At 32.2% G+C, this 21,899-nt stretch overlaps 1 protein-coding gene across 2 annotated transcripts; it reads right to left on the reverse strand.

Moving 5' to 3' along the window:
• Positions 1 to 7,658: 7,658 nt before the first annotated feature.
• On the reverse strand, positions 7,659 to 11,777 carry LOC133806971 (auxilin-related protein 1). Of its 2 annotated transcripts, none has more exons than XM_062245066.1 (10): positions 11,559 to 11,777; positions 10,736 to 11,351; positions 10,079 to 10,236; positions 9,739 to 9,956; positions 9,507 to 9,651; positions 9,303 to 9,400; positions 8,711 to 8,776; positions 8,540 to 8,629; positions 8,246 to 8,422; positions 7,659 to 8,009 (listed from the first exon to the last, which is right to left on the reverse strand). In XM_062245066.1, the coding sequence occupies exons 2-10, from the start codon at positions 11,344 to 11,346 to the stop codon at positions 7,965 to 7,967; spliced, it is 1,608 nt and encodes a 535-aa protein (XP_062101050.1). In that variant the 5' UTR covers positions 11,347 to 11,351; positions 11,559 to 11,777; the 3' UTR covers positions 7,659 to 7,964. The 2 variants fall into 2 exon arrangements, with proteins under 2 accessions (XP_062101050.1, XP_062101049.1); XM_062245065.1 differs by having other exon boundaries at positions 10,079 to 10,239; positions 11,559 to 11,776.
• Between the last annotated feature and the right edge of the window lie 10,122 nt (positions 11,778 to 21,899).

Here is a 21,899-nt window from a genome sequence, read left to right on the forward strand (position 1 = left end):
ACATCCATAGATTTTTCTCACTAAGATCAATTTGAAGATGTCAAAAATACTTAAATCAAATAAAACAAACCATCTTTGATTTATTTAAATATTTTGATTTCTTATACTTTAAAATTAGGTTTGCAATTAAAATGTCCCCTCGTTGAGATTAAATTAATCATAACACCATTTTATTATCTTTAACCAAAATGAACAAAATTATCATCAATTCATTCACTATTTTTGGTTTTAAGATTCAAAATTGCTTCTCCAATTTTGTAATGTCTCCTTATTGAGACATTGAATATTTAAGAATTATTGTCACTAAATAATTTTCAAATATATTTCATTTGACTACACTCTAGACTCCAAGTCTATTGGACAATATGTTATCTCAAAATTTTGGATCCACCTTGATCCAATATTTTCTTGCAATAGCAAGACACAAGCACTAAAAGATGTAACCCCCTAGGTTCATCTTTTCTTATCTCATAAAATGATATGCTCGTCTCCTAGATGAGCAAATTAAAATTCTTAAATAATTCATTTTATTTACAAATCACATACCAACAATAATATAGGATAGAACCTATTAACATCTCACAAATATTTGCATGATTATATTTCAATATAATTTCACATAATTGTCAACACATATAACTTATATCATACTAAGATGACTATTTATTAACATGTAAACATAACTCATAAATATTATACACATATGATTTCACATTTTAATTGATTCACAAAATCAATATATTTATACATGTCATATAAAGCTCATAGTATTGTCATTCTAATTGTTACCCATTATCACAAAATAAGACAAACTATATAACATGTCAGCACATAACTCAATAATCCACTATATGTTAATTAATCACATATAACAAAAACTCAAGATGTTAAAATATCTTCTAATCTAATCACTATATTTGCAAAAGCAAATAGAAGATTAGAAAACAAAGAACCTCATTTGTAAAAGAATTTATTATTCTCATTACTGGCTCTTCTAAGAAAAATGTTACCTTATCTTACCACTTTTAAAGTTGGATCCTCACAAGACCTCTATCCATTTGAAAAGGAAAGAATTAAGCTTTTGATTGTTAAACAATATATTATATTCAATGGAAATATGGAAAAAAAAAAAACAAATACAAATCTATACAAAAATACAATAAAAAAGGTGTTTGATAAAAGTAATGTTATAACTTAATTGCACAAAATACAAATAAATAGAAAGATGTAGAAGAGGAAGATCACAAACTCAAAACAGTAGTAATACAAATAAGATAAGATCAAGAAGAACAAAAGATTGAAATGAGAACAATAGAAAGAACACAAACTCTCATATAACCAAAGTATAGAATAGTGGGGATCACCAACTTGAATAAGGTTCAAAATCTTTGTCCAAAAGCTTATTTCCCCCTATTCTCTAAGCACTAAGGGATCTCACAAGGAAAAAGTTCTCTGGAATTATCAAGCATCTATGGTGTATTTTCTAGCCAAGTGCTTTGTGGATAGAAAATGGTATGTCTTATAAGTGAGCAATAGGCTCCTATTTATAGAGTTCTGAGACACCCTTTGAATTTCAAATTTCACCAACCCCCATGGTTGTTACCAATGTTTAATTGGATGTTTATGGAATTAAAAATGAGTTTTGGGAGTTACATGAGGTGTTAGAACCGTCCAAGATGGAAAAAAGAAGTTAGAGTTGGCTGTCAGAGGCCAGAGATGTTCCTGGTCATTGGCCTCTGTCCCCCAGGCCGCGGCCATGGATAATCAGTGGTTGTGGCCACAGGCAATTTCAGCCTCCAAAAATTTAGTTTTTCCAAAATGTCCCAAATATTTTCCCACGTGATTTTATAATCTTCATACACCTAATGGGAGTTAAAAAAAAAATATGTTTCTCCAACATACATATTACATAATGGCTCCATGAAATTCAAAAACAAATGTGTAACTCTCAATCTACACATTGGGTAATATTTGGAAGTTACAAATTTGTAACTGCTTTTGTAACTCCAAAATATGTTACATTTTAGTGCGCACATGTGTCCAATTTTGTAACTCTCAATAATATGTTACAAGGTGTGACAAATCACATTTTGTCACATATCCAGAGATCTTGTGACGCAACTACTTCGAGCATTATTGTTGCCCAGTCGTGATCACCTCGCGTGAATTAGCCTTTCCATGCAACTGAGCAACTTTTTCATTCCCAGTGCATACAATCAATGCTTCCCAACATGCCTGGAAAACTACGCACCTCCCTCATTTTAAGCAAGCGATGAATGTCCCCAACATTGGGCTGTCTCAAATATTCGGTCCCAAAAAGCTCATTCACTCCCTGAACGAAACTAATTAGGCATTCAATAGTGATGGTTTCACCAATTCGAACATACTTATTTACGTAATCAGCAGGCGCTCCGTATGCCAACATTCGCATAGCAACGATGCACTTCTGTAATGGCGAAAGCCTTCTTCTACGGACTGCACCAAACCTCGTATGGAAATACTCTAAATGATTTTCTAGAGCTTGCACTATGCATAAGAATTTGTGTTTACGCATTCTAAATCTTCTTCGAAATTGATATTCTGTATACACTGATTCATCAGAAATGTAGTCATCAAACAAATGTTGGTGTCCTTCTACATGACCCCTATCAATGTGGGCTCTTTTTCTTCCTCCCCTTGTTGAGCTACCCCTGTAACGACCCAAATTCCCTAATAAGGTTTAGGACCTTGATTAGGAGGTCGGGAGGGCCATAATTGATTTATTGTGCTATTATATGATTATATGCATGATTATTTGGGTCATATTATTATATGATGATAAAGGCATGCATGGGGTTATATACTCTGTTGTGAGGGTATTTTGGTAATTTGGCTCACTGAGAGCGTAATTGCATACTTATGTGTATACTGGTAGGCTAACGTTGAGACCACATTATTATGTGGGTATGTCTGCAGCTTGTGGCTTGAGGCGATCCTAACAAGCGGTTTAGCGGGAAAGTCACAGCGGGGATTTATACCCGGCTCGGTGTGAGCCTGGGGATGTATCTGGGAATTTGGAGAATATATTGGAGATGATTTGGTATTGAGAAATATAATTGGTGACTAACTAGATGACGGGAATTAAGTGGTAAATATTTAAGACACTTGAGGAATTAGTGGGAATCGGGAGCAATGACTAAAATGCCCTTAGAATGTTTAAAGGTTTAGTTATTATTGGGAGGGCAAGGTGGTCATTTGGCTTACTTAAGGTTAGGCTATATTCTGCTTTTTGATGTTAGTGGAGGTTGTAGATAAACCTAGAAACTTAAGGAAAAGAAAAGAAGAAGGAAAGAAAGAAAAAACAGAACACTTAGAGTTATCTCACTCTCTCTCATTTGGCTGGGTCATCTCTTCACCATTCCTTGTGGGTTTTGGAGCTAGAATTCTAGAGCAAGCTCAGGATGGAGCTTAGGGCTAGGGACTTTGGTGAAGCTTGAAGAACTAGCAGAATTAAGCCAGTCAATTGAGGTAAGTTTTAAGGTTTTCTGATGTGAATTTCTGGGTTTAAATGAGATAGTTTTTAAGTTTGAGTTTTGGATGGAATAAAGGGATATGAACCTGAGGAGTTGAAGGGCTTGAAGCTGGTTGGATGATAGAACGATTCTACAGCTGAGGTAAGGATTAATTTGAAGTTTGATGGTTGAATTTGAGAGTTTTCATGGCTGGTTTTGAGTTTGTGGGTTTGAAATTTTAGAAGTTGGAATTGGGATTTTGGTGAGTCTTAGGCTGGATTTTTGGTTGGGTTGTGTTGTCTAAATCATTCTAATGTTGTTATTATTAATTGGTTTTGAGTTGGGGGCTTTAGGATGGCTTTAGGTGAGGTTTAGAGATTGAAAATGGTGGTTTTTTCTGGGTTCGAAGGGTCGGGCCGCGGCATGGTTCTTGGTGAGCCGCGGCCCTTCGATGTTGTGGCATGCTGAGGAAGGAGGGCGGGCCGCGGCATGGTCCAAGCAATGCCGCGGCCCTTACCTGTTTTTGTGCCCATGGAGGGTTCTGTCAGGGGCCATGCCGCGGCATGGATGGCCCATGCCGCGGCGCTTAAGGGATTTTGGGATTTTGAGATTTTAGGCTTGGGAATCTAACCTAGGGTGCTCGGGGTTGAGTCTTTTACCATATTTGGTGAAGTTCAATGTTCCGAGGACTAGAACTTGGTTTAGAAGCTCATTTAAGATTGTTAATGGTAGCCTTTATCTTGGTTGTGACTAGGTGCTAAGCTAGGGCTCGGGGATCGGATCGCGCTCAAGGAACATCGCTTATAACTAGCTCGTCTGAAAGCCAAAGGTAAGAAAGCTGCACATGATTATGTGGCTAGGTTGGGACTAAGTGTTCCCTATGTTTGTATGCATTGTTATGTGAATGTATTTAACCATGTGGACACGATGGGACTAAGAGCTCCCTACACTTGTATATCATGTCATGAGATGGTATTATTATGCCATGGGACATGCGATAACCGACCTAAGAGTGTCGGAATCAATATTTGCGCACAGGGCGCGGCTCGGCCACTGGTAGCTGAGGCAGCTTATCTATCACTGAGCTCGGTTAAGCTGGCCGGAGTCAGTGAGTATTACACTGGGGGCGGCCCAAGAGAGCCGAAGACAGTGTATTAAATAGAGGGTGCGACTAAGGGCGCTGACCCTGAATATCATTTGATGATGTGATGAACTGTTGATTATGATCGTAAATATTGTGTTATGAACGTGATTTGTTGGCTGTTTGGATGACAAATTGTTAATCTATTGTGTGATGTCACTGACTGGATAAATGTTATGAACTGCTGAATTCCTGGTTGTGCATTGTGAAATATTTGATAAATGATGTTGATCTTGCTATGTCATCATGCTTTCTTGCTGGGCCTCGGCTCACGGGTGCTACGTGGTGCAGGAAAAGGCAAGGGTAAGCTGAATCAACCATGAGTTGGAGAGCTCTGGGGGCGAGGTGTACATTGTCAGCTGCTCGGCCGCCACGGTCGAGGAATTGTACAGGGACGGAAACCTAAAATATATATTTTGCCATTAGAGTGGCTTGAATTATTTGTAACTCTTGGAATTTGTTGTAACTAAGACATCCGAACCCTGTTTTGAGTTTCCATGTAGTAAACTACCATTTTAATGAAAATAGCCTGTTTGTTACCAAAATCTTTTATTCCTAATCTGTTGATGACATTGAATTCACACTTTGTTTAAATGACTTGATTAGCAAGTCTTGCACTATTTTAAACACACAGTGTAACGGTCTTGGTTATCCAGGGCGTTACAACCCCCATCCATGAAATCTTTGAAATATTAATCATTATACTCGTCAGTACACTCTGCTATTATGATATCATCTAGACTCATATTGTCGTACGGATTCAGAGAATTTGGCAAATCCATTGTCGAACTTAGAGTAGATGATTTGGGAATGAAAGATGAATGAGAGTGTAAAATGAAGGATGTAATGGAGAGTTGAGTAAAAGGAAGATTGGGATTTGGTATTTATAGACATAGTGACATATATAGTCGTTAAATATAGCTGTTAAAATATAGCCCTTAAAAGATAGTTATTAAAATATAGATGTAAATCACTCACTAAATAATAAAGGATAATTTAAAAAACTATATTACATAATAATGCGATTGATAAAAATACATAGCAATTACAACTTCAAGATATTAGTCTTAATATAATTACACAAGTTTTCATGATCTTTCTTTTTCTCAGGAGTCATATGCAACGTGTCCATGACGAGATAATCCATTTATTTTGTCATCCCATTATCTTCTGCCTCTTTCTTCCTGATTGCCACCAATTTCTCCAATGCAGATGGATTGTCGTTCATTAATCTTTATAAATATAGTATGTGTGTCTTTTTTTTTTCCTTCCCTTTTCTCTTTGTTGCCTTTTGGCCAGTAAGGCGTACTTCACATACTTCATCATCATTGATGCCTGCATTGGAAGATGAAGCATATGCCTTGATTCATCTTCATTGTGTAGAACTACATTTTCCGACCCTTCAACACAATGTTCAAGTTGAGTTTCAGAGATAGATGTCGATGACGTTTCACGATTCAAATCAATACTAGACTTTTATCATACTTGGCCTATAATTTCTTGAAACAATTTTGGGTTGGTGTAGGGAAGGCGTATGAAAGACATATGGTAGTGAATTTGCTAATATGAAGAATAGAGCATGTTGGGGCATCTCAAAAGAGCCAAGATTTTGGAAAAGGTAGGAGGACATGGGATAATTTTGAGAATTTGAAAATTTTTGGTTTAATTGAGAATATTAAAAATGTGGATTTTGAGGATTAGTAGAGGGAGAATTTTGAAAATTTTGATTGAATTGGGAATATTGAAAATTTAGATTTTGGGGGTTGGTATGTGGAGAATTTGATGAATTTTGAAAAACTTGAGAATATTGAAAAATAGGATTTTGGGAGTTGGTATTTGGAGAATTTTGGGAATCCATTGCTAAGAGAAGAAATTTTTTAATATTGACAATTTTGAAGAAGAATGTATGAATGGTGTGAAAATTAAATAAAATTGATAAGTATTTATAGAAGAAAAAAAATTAAATAAATTGTTTGAAAAAAAAAAAACAATCCAACGGTAAAATAAAAAATGGTAAAATTTGACTGTTTAAATTTTTTTTGCCTCACATAGAGAACACCTACTTTTTTATCACTTGCATTAAAGTTGCTCTATCATTACAAACTACTAGAGAAAAATGAAGGAATATTATTTTCCTCAAGTAATTATTATTATTATTATTATTATTTATGGTCCTCAAACTCTACACAAGCATAATCTCTCCTTATTTACACAGAAATTTGATACGAACAAAACATAGGGCAATGAAACATTGTTCATCTTTTTGTAATTCCCAAGTGATTATTGTCCAAGAGTCATGTGTGTGTGCATTTTATTTTATTTTTGTAATAGTTAACATGTTTTTGTGAAACTAATCAAATTATGTATAAATTAGCTCAAGGAAAATGATGACGAGCTACCATTATTGAGTTTCCCATTTTGACACCAAGAAAGACTAGAATCGCTCGGACTTGGAGACCTATAAAACTAGTACAAAAACTAACATGTCATATCATATGACATCTATTATTCTTAACAAAACAGAAAACTATGGGACCAAAATATTTTTAAACATTTGAAAGATATAGTTTAATATTCTTCTTTCTTTTCTTTTCTACTTTTTTTTATAAAATTGTCCCCTAACACTGGTTTATAATCAACAGTTAAATTTTTGTATGAAATTTTAAAAAGTAAATATTTTAATTGTCTTGTTCTAAAAGTCATCTTATCAAAGATAACTTGATGCTTAATCAATAGTCGGCCATACGATGCTTTATAAAGTTGAATCTTAATATTTTCTCAACCTTGTAGTGTATATGAGATCAATATACCTTGATAATTTTCAGATTTCAATATAATAATAAATTATTATCCATAATAATTCAATCACCATCCTCAATAAAATAAGTATTATAAAAAAAATACTTATAATAACAAAGTTAACATGATTACTTAATTATGAACACACAATACTTAAATCCAAACGTGTTGTTAAACACAATTTTGTCTAAAAAAATGAAATATATATATGTATATATATATATATATTATCCTCCAGCAGTCCTAATTAAATATTAAACTAAAATTTGGAGGGATAATATCTCCAAATGATTCACACACAAAAATCACAAAGTAAAACTTATTCGTAGAGTATACCAAAATGAAAATTGAAAACAAAATCAAAGAGAATCAATGGGGAAGGTGCCGATCATGAGTTGTATGAGAATTCAATTTACATTATTATCGTATATAAAGTATATATATTTTACTGAAGTGGCAGTTGACGTCCCAATCTTCATCAAATAACGCCTTTTAGCAAGTAGCAAACAAGACAAAAACACACATATGTAATTTCAGCGTTTTGAAAGTTCTTCCTTGTTGAATTTGTTCCAAGCTTCCTGTTTTAGTATGAAACACATATTTTAGAGAACAACAAAAACACACATACTCAGTTGACAAAAGCAGTTTTTGAATTAAAGAACTCTCCTAAGTCCAAAAAAAAACCTTACAATTTGCTAACAGAAAAAAGCAAGGCTAAGGGGTGTCCACACAAATAAGTAGCAAGCAAGCTAAGGTTTAAAATGGAATTCATTACTTAATATATATATATATATATATACGAATAGAGGTTTACCTTGAGGACATCAAAAATTTTCTCCGCAGTGTACTTTTGTTCCAGAGTGGCTCCTTTTTGTTGAACCTTGTCAGGATGGACATACAGTGTGGCTTTCCTATAGACCTTTCTAACCGAGGAAGAAGTAATTATATCTGTTAATGAAACTGGCTCCCAACCACGTTCAGGCCAAAGTACCTGTTTGTCATTCAAGAGGAAAGTGCAATATTAGTTTTGACAAACTTATTGCTTGGATCAGCATGTTAAGTAAAATGTACAAACTAACACAACAGCATAGTGCGTCGCAAAACATACATATTGCAACGACGACAGCAATGCACGCAAGTTACCCTCTTTCCCTGCAGCCCAACGTTTTATTTTAACATCCAAAGTCTCAGCAATTCTCTGCAGGCTCAAATTAAGAACAAAAGTTTTCAATATGCATCAAGACGAATAACTTGCAAATGAAACAAACCATATACATACACGCCTCTCTTCCTGTTCTTGCTGAGATTGGAAGTCACGCTGGTTCATATCAGCCAATGCTTTTGTCTGCATAACAAACAATTGAAAAATCAGTGTTCCAATGCAAAAATGAATTAAAAGCACACCAACGGTTAATGGGGAAATAAAAAGTATCACAATCAAATCCAGGAGGACAGTTCACATTATATTGATGCTTGATATGGAGCATCAATATCATGCACCTTGCTGGCTAAAGCCAAAGAAGGCAAAATTAGGTTAAAACTTGAAGGAATAATTGGGGTGTGGGGGGATTAGACTGGTTTAGACAAAGACGTAGGAGAAGTCTCACTAGACGTCCTACATATTGTATAAAAATCTTACAGAAAATGATCATACTACATCGCATGATTTATGATCTGAATAATTTTTCACCAGTTTGATTGTGATTTACAAGTTTATTACACAATGTAACTCAAACGCTTCATAGAACAAAAATCCCATACTGAATTCATCAAAATAAAATAAACATAGAAACAAAACAAGGCCTCCTATCATCACATCTCTCTGATTATGTTAAAAGGCGAGGCAAGTTTTTAGAGGAATAAAATCGTACCATACGGTCATGGGTTCTTCGAAGCCGTTCAATTCTAGCGTTTCTTCTTTCTTCACTTTCCCCATCAACTTCTTGAAATTCTTCCAAAATTTGGACCTCTTAAATAAATAAATATATAAAATCAGAATATGATACAATATATGTCCCAAAAGAACATTTGAGATTCGGCAAATGAAAAATCCAAACTTCACGCCCAATATATACCTCCAAACATGGAAGAAAGGTCGTCAAAAATTCCATTTGTGGAAGAAGACTTCTTCATAAAGGATGAGGTCCTAGAAGTCGTTCCTCGAGGCACTCCAGGTTCAGGCACTCCTCTGTTTTTTATTTGAGAATCAAATATAGGATCCTAAAAGTCGATCGGGGAAATCAATAATTAATATTACTCCAATAATGCGTAAAAAGAGTGTTACATATACTACAATTATTTTCTCACCAACGTAGTAGTCCTTGACCTTGGTACACTGCTTGACCGATGGCCATTTACAAAAATGGATTCTAGATCATCTCCACTATGACTACTGGCCCTGTTGGCAGTGGTTCCTAACCATTCCCCATTAGAATGAGGAATTGGACGTCCATTTACATTGCTTTGCATCTTGAACATGGCAAAGTCCCCCAGCTCATCTATGGAAGACACGCTTGAGCTCTTAACTGCATCAGTTAAGACGCTAATAAAAAACAGTGGAAAAAGAATTCATATAACATTTTTCAGCTTGTGCGAAACAGATTACAAAGGAGTTACTCTTGAATCTTTGATAAGCTATTGAACAAACCTGGATTGTTGGGCTTACTGATCCCTTCCAGTGGGTCCAGCAAATTAGCTGAAGCGTAGGCATTTTTTGAAGTTGAGTTTGTAGTTGATTCTAGCACAACAAAAGGATCTTCTGATGATGTGAAAGTTGATTGACGTGGGCGCTGTGAGTTTGTATTTCTTCTAAACACACAATAACGAAAATAAGGCATACGGCAATATTGATTGACAAACATTAATCACCAGTACAGATATTAGTAACAATGGCATTGTTCTTTGTGATTAAATAAGCATCAATTTCGAGTTAAAAACCCGGAAGAACATCTATAGTCTTTGAGATAACCCGGACTCTTCAAAAGCTTCACGTTCAAAATCTGAACCTTGAACATCTGTAATTCTTAGTAATTAAACCCAGACAAGGTTAAATAGCATTCATATATTAGCAAGTGATACTCTCTGTAGTGAAAATACAAAACATTTTAACTTAATTCCCAAATGGAAGAAAAAATGAGAACTGAAACTACTAATAATAAATGAAAGAGTTTGAACACCCTATAAATAGAAAATTCAGTTCTCCATGTAGATCAATGGATTAATGTAGCAGTAGAACAATGTCATTCAACGAACAAAAGAGTACTCCATGACCAGATATAATATCAGTATTTCAAATGCTACATACCCATTATTAGAAGGAACGCTTGGACCAAAACCAGGTATTAAATCATCAAAACCAGATGCTTGGTTCACTGCATTCCCCGACGCGTTTCTGTTGGAGAATTTAGGTTTTGAGTCTGCTCCAACAAAATCAGCTAGCAAGTCATCAATTGGAGCATTCGGATTCGGAGGCGAAGCAAAAGACCCAAAAATATCATCGCTCTGCATGGCATTGCTAGCAGAAGTGGAGCTATTCAACCCGGGTATACCAAAAATATCATCATTATCATAGGTATGAAAAGACGAAGAATTCACATTCGAGCCCGATAAAAATGAACCGATATCAAAAGATGAACTACCGCCATGACTAGCCGATTGCTTAATGGGTCCGCCAAATATATCATCATAATCATTCAAGCGTCCGCTGTTCTGAGTTTTCGTATCTTTGCCGGATTGATGAAATCCGTTCCGATCGTCAGAAAAAGATGATAAGTTGGGGTTTACATCCAAATCAAACCCCAAATTCCAACTCTGGCCATCATTAGTATTGACAGGTCTCTTCGAAGCCGCCATTGGAGCCGATTTCCCTTGCGGCTTCAGTCCAAACCTCTCAGTTAATACACCAAAATCATCCATATTCGCTGCAAGTGCATCACCCAAGCTTGTTCAGCAAAAATTGATAAACTTTAAGCTAACAAATTATGTACAACGATCACATTTACCGAAACGAAACCATCCCAATTAAGCAAAACAAAACCTAAAATTATTTTTTGAAAAAATAACAAAAATATCGCGGCAGATCAAGCCATGAACAGAGGATCAATGACATAAGGGTCTTTAGGGCTTACTCGTTGATGACAGCAATCGCCAATCAAGGAGGGTCTGAACCAGATACTATACAATTGGCCGGCGAGTGAAATTTGCCAGAGGGAGAAGGAGATCGATAAGGACGGTGTCGCGAATTGGGTGACTGCTTCGATAAATTTCCGGGAACGAAAGATCGAAGCTTTGTTTTTTTGGTCGTTCTCTGTCTCAAAAATAAATAAATAAAACGAGAGACGACCTTGACGCATGACACGCACCACGGCCTTTATATGACACAGATCGATTATTTTGTGTCGGTGAAGGTACACTCATCCAACTGGTGCCACACCGCTCCCACTTAATTTATTTTAAGCATAAATATTTGTTTTTATTATTATTATTTAAGGTACGTGTTTTATCAAACTATAATTTGGTACATTTTTGTTTTTATAATTATCAATTGATATTTTCTATTTGTAAAACTACATGCATTAAAATTTTTAATATTCTTATATTACCCAAATTTTAATGATATATTTAATTTTTAATTGTTTTATTATTTTTAAATAATTTAAATATATTTTTAGAATTCATAAAATAAAATAAATATTTAATTAAAACTTTAAAATAATTTGAATAAACAAAATTATTTTTAAAATAAATTTAATTATTTAAAAAATAGAATTAAAAAAAAACTAATTAAAATCTTATTAATTAACTTTAAATAAACCTCAATTTTAATTTAATTAAAAAATCAATCAAAAAACAAACAAAAAATCTAGGTGAGATTGGGTGGGTGGGGAATTGAGATGGTGAGGGTGAGATTAAGTGAAATATGAGTTTTTTTCATTAATTAAATTAAAATTTAAGTTTATTTAAAATTAATTAATAAGATTTTAATTAATTTTTTTAATTCCAATTTTTTTGTTTTTAATTAATTAAATATATATTTTTTAAATTATTTATTAAAATTATTTTAAAGTTTTAATTAATATTTATTTTATGAATTATGAAAATATATTTAAAGGGTTTATACATTTTTGAACCCTGTGTTTTTTTTATTACCCGTTTGGACTCTGTGTTTTGACAAATTACTTTTTGGACCCTATGTTTTGTAAAATTGTTAAAATAGAACCCTAAACTCAATTTTGATGAAGAAAAAATTGAATATAACAACACAGTTTTTAAGCAGAATGGTTTTATTTTTGTTCTGGATTGTTAGTTTGGTCAATTATTTGTGATTTTAGTTGAGAAAACATTGACAAAAATCGAGTTTAGGGTTCTATTTTAACTATTTTACAAAACATAGGGTCCAAAAAGTAATTTGTCAAAACACAGGGTCCAAACAGATAATGAAAAAAAACACATGATCCAAAAAGATATAAACTCATATTTAAATCATTTAAAAATAATAAAGCAATTGAAAATCAAACAAATCACTAAAATAAGGGTGAGATTGGGCGAGTGAGAAATTGAGATGGTGAGGGTGAGATTGGGTGAAATATGAGTTTTGTTATTAATTAAATTAAAATTTAAGTTTATTTAAAGTTAATTAATAAGATTTTAATTAGTTTTTTAATTTTTAATTCCAATTTTTCTTTTGTTTTTAATTAATTAAATTTATTTTAAAATAATTTTGTTTATTAAAATTATTTTAAAGTTTAATTCAACATTTATTTTATTTTATGAATTCTGAAAATATATCTAAATCATTTAAAAATAATAAAACAATTGAAAATCAAATAAATCACTAAAAATGAGGAGTAATATGAGAATATTAAAAATTTAAACTCACGGGTGATACCAAACTATGTAGTTTTTGTAAACATATGGTATCAATTGATAATTATCATAAACATTAGATATCAAATTTGTATTTCGATAAAACAGAAGGTATCAAATAATAATTACTCTTGAAAATAATTATTTAGCAATAAAACTATGGAGTTGTACATACATTAAAATAGAATTAATAAGTCTTTTTACAAAATTTTAATTTTTTGAAGTTTTTTAATATATTGTGATATTTAAAAATTCTTGAAAGTATATAATATGATGAAAATACTATTTTTGTCTATAAGAAAACTATAATTTTGTTAAAAAATTAACATTAAGGATTTATTTGAACTCAATAATTTGATTGTCAACAAAATTTCTCAAAGATTAGCCTTCCAAAATTTCTCAATATTCTTATTTTAATATTATTTTGTATCAAAAAATTAATACATATTAAATAAATTAAATTATTATATGTAATTACGGTGAACCCAAAAAAAAGAAACAAAAATCCCCAATAAGTGGCATGAGCCCAAAACTAATAAAGGAAAAATATAAACAAAGTAACCAATGAACAAGAAAAATATATAAACTAGTTTGGTAGAGTTTTTGTGGGAAAAAAGAAATAGCTAAAACATCAAATATTTGATAAATTATATATGATTGGATTGCAATGATCAAAATAGACATAGAATAACATATATTTATTTTAATTTGCTAATGTAAATTCACACATACTAAACATATTTATAATTTTTTCTTTTATATGAAATATTTATTAAATTCAATATTAAAAAAATAATAAAAGGGATTAGTAAGATTTTTTTTCACATAACAAAGATAATTTTTATTTAGGTTTTAGTACAGATATTGTAATGTTTTAAACACGTTCAATTTAAAATAGGTTTATCATAACAAATATCCAATTTTTTATCAAATAGATAATACTTTTTCTATATTATTTTAAGAGTAAATTACATTTTATATGAGATTTTTAATAGAGTTTGAAAAAATATGGTTTTTTTAAAAAAAAAAAAAAAAAGTTAATCAGTGACTTTTTTAAGAATTTTCACTTTTATGGGTTTATTTTCCCATATTTTTCTATAAAAGTTGGTTTATGTCATAGTTTTATTCTTAATCAAGTTTTATTAATTTAAAGGGGTATGTTTGTAATTTGATTATTATTTTTTTAGTTTATTTCATTTTTTATATTAATTTTATATAACTATTTTTATATTAAATTTGTTGTTGTTTTGTAATTTTTTTTTTTGTAATATGAATTGTGTTTATCATTTTTGTTGTTTATTATAAACATTTTTTTCTTGTGTTTTTAGATTGTATGTTTTTTGTTTCAAAGCTTGGGTAAGGTAACTCGTTATTTTATTGATTTTTCACAGTTATATAAAAAAAAATCATAAAGTTAGGTTAAATAACATGTATCAAGAGGGGTAACCAGTTATCCTAAGAGGAGTAACCTTCTGCCATAAGAGGGGTAACCATTTTTACCATACGAGGGGTGACAAGTTACTTATATTAAATATGAAAATAAATATTGAATTTGAAGGAAAAAAAAGACATGATCTGATCTTATAGCCCAAAAATATACACACATATCAAAACTTGGAGGTAGCCGGTTACCATAAAGAATCCAGAAATATACACTCATATCATAACGCGAAGGCAACCCGTTACCATAAAGAACCCAGAAATATACACATATCAGAATGTTAAGGTAACCAGTTACCTATTGCAGGTCTGAAGATAAAAAAACCCCTGAAATATACACACATATCAGAATGTGAAGGTAACCGGTTACCATAAATAACTCAGAAATATAAACACATATAAAAAACTTGAAGGTAACCAGTTACCTATTGCAGAATATAGAAGAAGAAAAAAGCAGATCCAAAGAAAACAAACAAGTTTTGATCTGTAACTCAAGAAGACTAAAGCATGTTTGTAATAATATGAGCAATTGTTTACCTAAACTTAAAAAAAACTTCCAAGTTAGTTACAGATCTAAAAAAGAAAAAGAAAAAGTTTAGACCTAGAAAAAAATATATAATCTGAAAATTGAAAAGAAGAGTCATAATAGTTGGTCGGAGATGGCAAATACTGTAGCAGAACATGGCTGGAATTGATTTGATTTCTGGAGAGGATCACGAATTTTCTTGCCGGAGAGGATGTCGCGGCTGAGTTGTGGTTGATCGGATCTTGAGATGGCGTCAGAGCTAGAACGGATTTGTGCCGGAGTTGAGGAGATTTGCGCTGGCCGGAGCTGGAGGGGATTTGTCGGCTGCGTTTTGAGAGAGAAGAGGATTTGTGCGTGGGTTTTGAGAGAGAAAGTGGGTTTGAGAGAGAGAGGTGAGTGAAATGCTAATTTACAATAGTACCCATATTTGACTGATATGTTTTGGTTTTAAATTTAGCTCTCATATTTAGTTAGCTAATAATTGTGTTTTTCATATTTTATTTTTTTCTTTAATAAATTTTCCCATACAATTTAGGAAAAGTATAATCCTCATATTTTTCACAGTGGTGGAATAAATGGCATATTTTAAAAAAAATTCCATTATTTGAATATGCTTGAACTATTATTATTATTATTATTATTTCTTAATGTACTTTACTTTACTTTGCTTTTTTTTTTTTCTACTTATATACAAGTATTATAACATATTATACAACAACACTTGTGTGTTATTTTAATTTTTCAATAAGCTTAAACTCTTATTTATTTAATATATATCTTTTTTTATTTTTCGTACTAATATTAAAATAAATGTAAAACCTAAAAAATAATTGTCGAATCTTGAAGCTACACAAAATAATATAAATGAATTTTATTAACTTGAATACAATTATAAATATTCAGGCTATTCTAGCTATTATAGCCTTACAAAATCACATTACAAGATAAAATTCTTAGACAACAATACAAAAAAACTTTAGAAGTTTTAGAGCATAGATTGAGTTCATTCTAAATTAAAAAGAAAAACAAAAATCCTCAAGATCCCTTCCCACCCTTACATTACTAATTGAAGAAGATAAAGTACAATTGATATTTAATAATAAGAAAATATGTTTAACATCTATGGTATCTTATTTTTTTATTAATGTAAAATATGTAGATAATGGAATTGATAGCTGGAGTAGACTGTACTCATTTTGATATATGTGAATAGAATAATTATGAATCTTTCATTATATTCATAATGTGGTGTTTTGTTCTCCATTTATTGTTAAAAAGTTGACAAGTTGGAGAATAAATATGCTAGTGAGATGGACTACATTGAGTTGGTTTGAGGACTGTATTTGTTTATTTCCTCCCTTTTATAAGCCCATTTAAATAATAATAATAATAATAATAACCAACAAAATGAAAATGATCCATAAACACCCTTATTATCAATCATCACCATTCCATGCTGTCATTACAAGACTTGTACAATTGTATTTGAGAATTTTTTCTGAGATTTTTATAGTACTTATTTATGTTTTGGTATTTTTCTCTTAACTCGACTTTTTTTTTAATAGCAACTTTGATAAAATTATGACTAATTTGGTTTTTATTAGATGGAGTGCTTACTTTATTGTTTAATTAATTGATAAACTTGTATTTTTTTTATAAGCTTACTACTGTTGGAATTCTTAAATTTTAATTAGGGAGGTAATTAATTGTTTAAATATGCCTTATCACGGTTGGGTCTTTCTAAGTTTAGCCCAAATGAAGAAGTAGAGTTTTGTAGACTGAGCGAATTTTAAAGCTAGTGGGCGTTAATTCGGGTAGACTCTTCCCACACTTTAATCATTCTTACATGAGGAAATTACATGAAATATGGGAAATTTTTTAAACTTTGATAAATACGGTACTTTTTGTGTGTATTTTATATGGTATTTTATATTTTTTTTATGGGATTTTTTCCCATATTTAATTATATAAGATTATTTTGACTAATTTTGAATTTTTGTGAGGGTATTTCAGTAATTGTAGGTATTATTTTTAATTAATTTTTTTGTTCAGACATTGAAAAATGTTTTGTTTTCTTCTTTTCTTTTCTTTTTTATCTTCTTCAATCAACATTTTTTCAACTGTAACCGGTTACCACTATCTGAACAATTTTGATATTTTTTTGTGGTAGTGATCATTTGCCATTGTCAATTTTTTTAGTGATGTGTGGCAACTGGTTATATCTATAAAAATTAGTTTTATTTTTTAAGTGGTGTTATAGTAACTGGTTACAACTATAAAAATAATTTTGATTTTTTAGTGATGTACTATTATCAAAATACCAGTTGAATTGTAACTGGTTACTTAGTGAGATTTGGAGAAAAAAAACTTATATGAAAAAAATAAACTAAATTGATCGTGAAGGTAACTGGTTACAATTAGGTTTGAAAAAATATATATGAAAAAAAAACTAGTTGCGATGGTAACCGGTTACCTAGCCAAACCTGAAAACAAATAGGATCCAAACAAAAAATCTAAAATGATCATAATCGTAACTGGTTACAGCTAGGTTTGAAAAAAAAAATCAGATCTGAAAAAAAAAAAAAACAATTACGATGGTAACTAGTTACTTATATAAACTTGAAAAGAAAATTAGATCTAAAAAAAAAAAAAAATACCAGTTGAATTGTAACTGGTTACTTAGTGAGATTTGGAGAAAAAAAACTTATATGAAAAAAATAAACTAAATTGATCGTGAAGGTAACTAGTTACAATTATGTTTGAAAAAATATATATGAAAAAAAAATAGTTGCGATGGTAACCGGTTGCCTAGCCAAACTTGAAAACAAATAGGATCCAAACAAAAAATCTAAAATGATAATAATCGTAACTGGTTACAGCTAGGTTTGAAAAAAAATCAGATCTAAAAAAAAAACAATTACGATGGTAACTAGTTACTTATCTAGATCTGGAAAGAAAATTAGATCTAAACAAAAATATATCTAAATTGATCGTTATTGTAACTAGTTACAACTAGATCTAAAAAAATATCAGTTATGAATAATAAGAATCAGGCGTCATTGTACCCGGTCACTTAAACAGATCTAGAAAAAAAAACCGAGAAATCAGAACAGATCGTGACTGTAACCGGTTACAGTTACATTTAGAAGGAAAAAAAAATTAAATATGAAGAAATGAGTGTCCGAGCAGTTTGAAGAAATGAGTGTATGTTCCGATCGGCCAAGTTGTTTCTGAGGAGTTTAGAAGGGACCGAAGAGCTAATCCTATCCTATTAGTCACACACTTATTCAAGGGGCCAAGAAAATGACCGATTGGCTAGAGGATCCAAGGCGACAATAAGTCTCAAGGAAATGGGGCACAAACATGTTTTCTTACTCATGGGGTACTGCAACAAGATCAAAAACTAGAATTTGAAGAATTAAAAAAAAAAGTTCAATCGTGGGTTTACTACAAAAGTGAAAGTTATTGACCGGATGGAAGCTTTTGGATGACCTCAAAAACATTTTGCTAGAGAAAAAGTTTATCATACGAGTAAATCATATAATAAACTTGGGGGGCAAATGTTATCCCCAAAATTTCAGTTTGATGACGTGACAATCAGAAGTGACAAGTGGCAATGCATGGTCAGTAAATGGCACATTAATAGTCAATAAATGTGTTGGCTCTTCGGAGTTGTGATAAAGTGATCTGACCGATCTAATAGAATTTATGTCCGACCAGTGAAGATTTTTGACTGACCAGTTAGGAGTTTGGTCAGCCAGTCAGTCGTTTTGACCGACCAATCATCTGTTTTGGCCGACCAGTCAGTCGTTTTGGGCGACCAGTCATTTATTTTGGGCGACCAGTCATTTGTTTTGCCCGACCAGTAAAGTGTTTTGCTAGACCAGAGATGTGTCATGCTAGACCAGAGGTGTGCTAGAGGAGTGCTTTGCCTATACCGACTGGAGGTGTGCTAGAGGTGTGCTTTGCCGATGAGAAGTGCTTGCTTATGTCCTTAGTAACAGTTTTAACCCGAATCATTCTCAACTGTCGCGGGAATCTCTCAAATATCCCGGAATAATAGCTATATTGTTGTAATTTAAATTCATTTACATTTTATTAATTGAAGTCTGTTGGAAGAATTAAGGACCCAGTCAAAGGGAGATATCTGATGTACGATCCATGAGCTTATAAATAAATGGCTCATGGCATCATTTTGGCGGATCTGATCTTTTTGGAGACTGAAAGAACTCTCTAGTTTTTAGACTTTGGGACTGTTACTTAGGAGATTCTGGGGGCATTTTCTGAGAGAGCTTAGAGAGAGAAAGCTTGTATTCTCTAGAGAGAGAAACTTTGTATTTTTCTACTTACACTTAAGAAACTCAGTTGGCTCAAGTTCATCTGATCTTAAGTGTAAGATCTATATATCACAACTCCAAGTGGATTAGGCTATTACCAATAAATTGGGGCTGAATCACTATAAATTATCAGTGTCGTATTTTCTCTTAAAGGTTTACTGTAGTTTTGACGTCTACTCGTCGTTGTCCAAAATCATGGTCAACAACCATATTTTAAAATTTATTTTTCAAAACTTACCATATTTTTTACAATTTTTTTCCCATAAATATAGTAACTATGTTTATTTTTCCGACATTTATGTAAACTTCTCTTCTTACATACAAGTGGTAATGCGGGTTCCATCAACCATTATATTGTGATTTGTATTTTGTTTGTAAGATTTATGATTTTGGATCGTAAAATTGATTTTTTTTAGGTACAATTTGTGTATTTTAAGAGATTTATGATTTATTTTTATTTAGATACTGTTGTATCTGAAAAAACACGAGCTAATGTATCTGGTTTGCGGTACAACTGGAATGAAGTTTTCTCTAGTTCCAAGGTCATGGTACAAGTTCCCTGATGCTTAGCTCGTGTTAAGCATAGGTCGACAAGGTATCGAAGAGATTGTCTAGTTAGATATCTACGTCGCCTAGATATAGCTCGAGTAATTTGGTATTCAAATTGACTTGTCTTGTAAACCTTTAGCTCACATTGTATGTCTTTAGCTTGCGGCCGACAAACGGAAGGCACAAATTCAGATCCCTGAAGACTCGGGATTTTATATTTGTATTTAGAATATTGTAATATTGTCTGATAAATGTATAATATCAGGCAATCAGTGTATTAAATGTAATAATGTGAAATTGCCCGATTTTGTATAGTTACTCAAACCTGTCCATTAATCCCCTATAAATAGAGGGGGAATGGACAGTAAAATGGTTCAAATTATGGTATATTGAAACTTTGGAGACATTTTCATAAACAATTCTCTTGAGAGGAAACTACAGTAATAATATAGACTCGTAGACTAGGTAGATTTAACCCTTGAACCACGTAAAATCGTGTGTTCTTTATTTACGGTTTTGTGCAATCCTAATTGCAACGTCCAAAAAACTCCTAATAAGATTAAGTGCTTGGATTAGCGTGCTGGGAGGGCACGTGAGATAAATTTGTGAATTATATTAATATATAATTGAGTATGCATGATTATGTGTATTAAATGTGTCTAAAGACCCGCTTTTGTAAAAAAAAATTGGCATTTTCGTAATTTTGACCTGTTGAGGGTATATTTTTATCTTATGTGCTATATGCTTGTGACCACATTGTTATGTAAATATATTTGTGATGATTCGACACGAGTGGATCCTTTCGAGCATTTTTGTGGAAAAGTCACAACGAGGATAAATGTCATGCTCGGGTTGAGCCAAGGAGTATTTTGGGAATTTTAAACATTCTGGGATTTATTGATGTTGAAATAAGTGGTGTTTTGACCATGAAATTAGATAACACCAAGTGTTGACGACTCTTGTAATGTCTAAACACTTCCTTCTTCTTCTTGAACTCATCTAAGGCACATACTCAAGTAACCAATTGGAGGCCAAAATCTTGAGGAAAGTTAAGGGATTTGAAGCTCTCAAGTTGTGTCTAGGATCTGCCAAACCAGTAATCCAGCTAGGAATTCAAAATTTCTTAAGGTATGGATTTCTTATTTCTGTTCTAAGTGTTCTTCCTTGTGTTCTTTATGGGGTTCTTGGGATTTAAGGTCTTGCTTCTGAAATTCGTGACCCTAGACTATGCTAGTGGTTATAGGGATGTTAGAAACATGAATTATGATTAATTTAACACTTGAAATCGATTTAAGAACTAGGGTATTGGATTGAATTTTAGATTTTGGGAAATTGACGTAAAACTTGGATTTTGATTTAGAAACTGAGATTGGATGCTTGGTTGTGGTGTTTTGATGTTATATGAGGCATATCTATTTGGGAATGGGAATTTTGGGCTGGTTGCAGATTTAGGTTGATTTCGGTTTGAGAAAATCGTTGACAATTTTGCAGGTATGCTCTCTGACTTGAGCTAGTCGACCAACCTTGGGCACCCAGTCGACCGGCTTATAGTCAGGGCAAGCCTGGCCATTTTGGCCAGGTGGTCGACCGACCTGTGCCAGGCAGTCAACCGGCCTATGCTGACAGCCACATTTTTTTGTTGTTTTTAAGGGTTTTCGATGGGTAACCCTAGGGGATTGAATCATAAGGTTCCTAGTACATTATGGGGCATGTTTTAAGAAGTATTTGAGGACCAGTAAGTTTATAGAAAA

Source organism: Humulus lupulus, chromosome X (genome assembly GCF_963169125.1).
Source record: "Humulus lupulus chromosome X, drHumLupu1.1, whole genome shotgun sequence".
NCBI classification, from domain to species: Eukaryota; Viridiplantae; Streptophyta; class Magnoliopsida; order Rosales; family Cannabaceae; genus Humulus; species Humulus lupulus.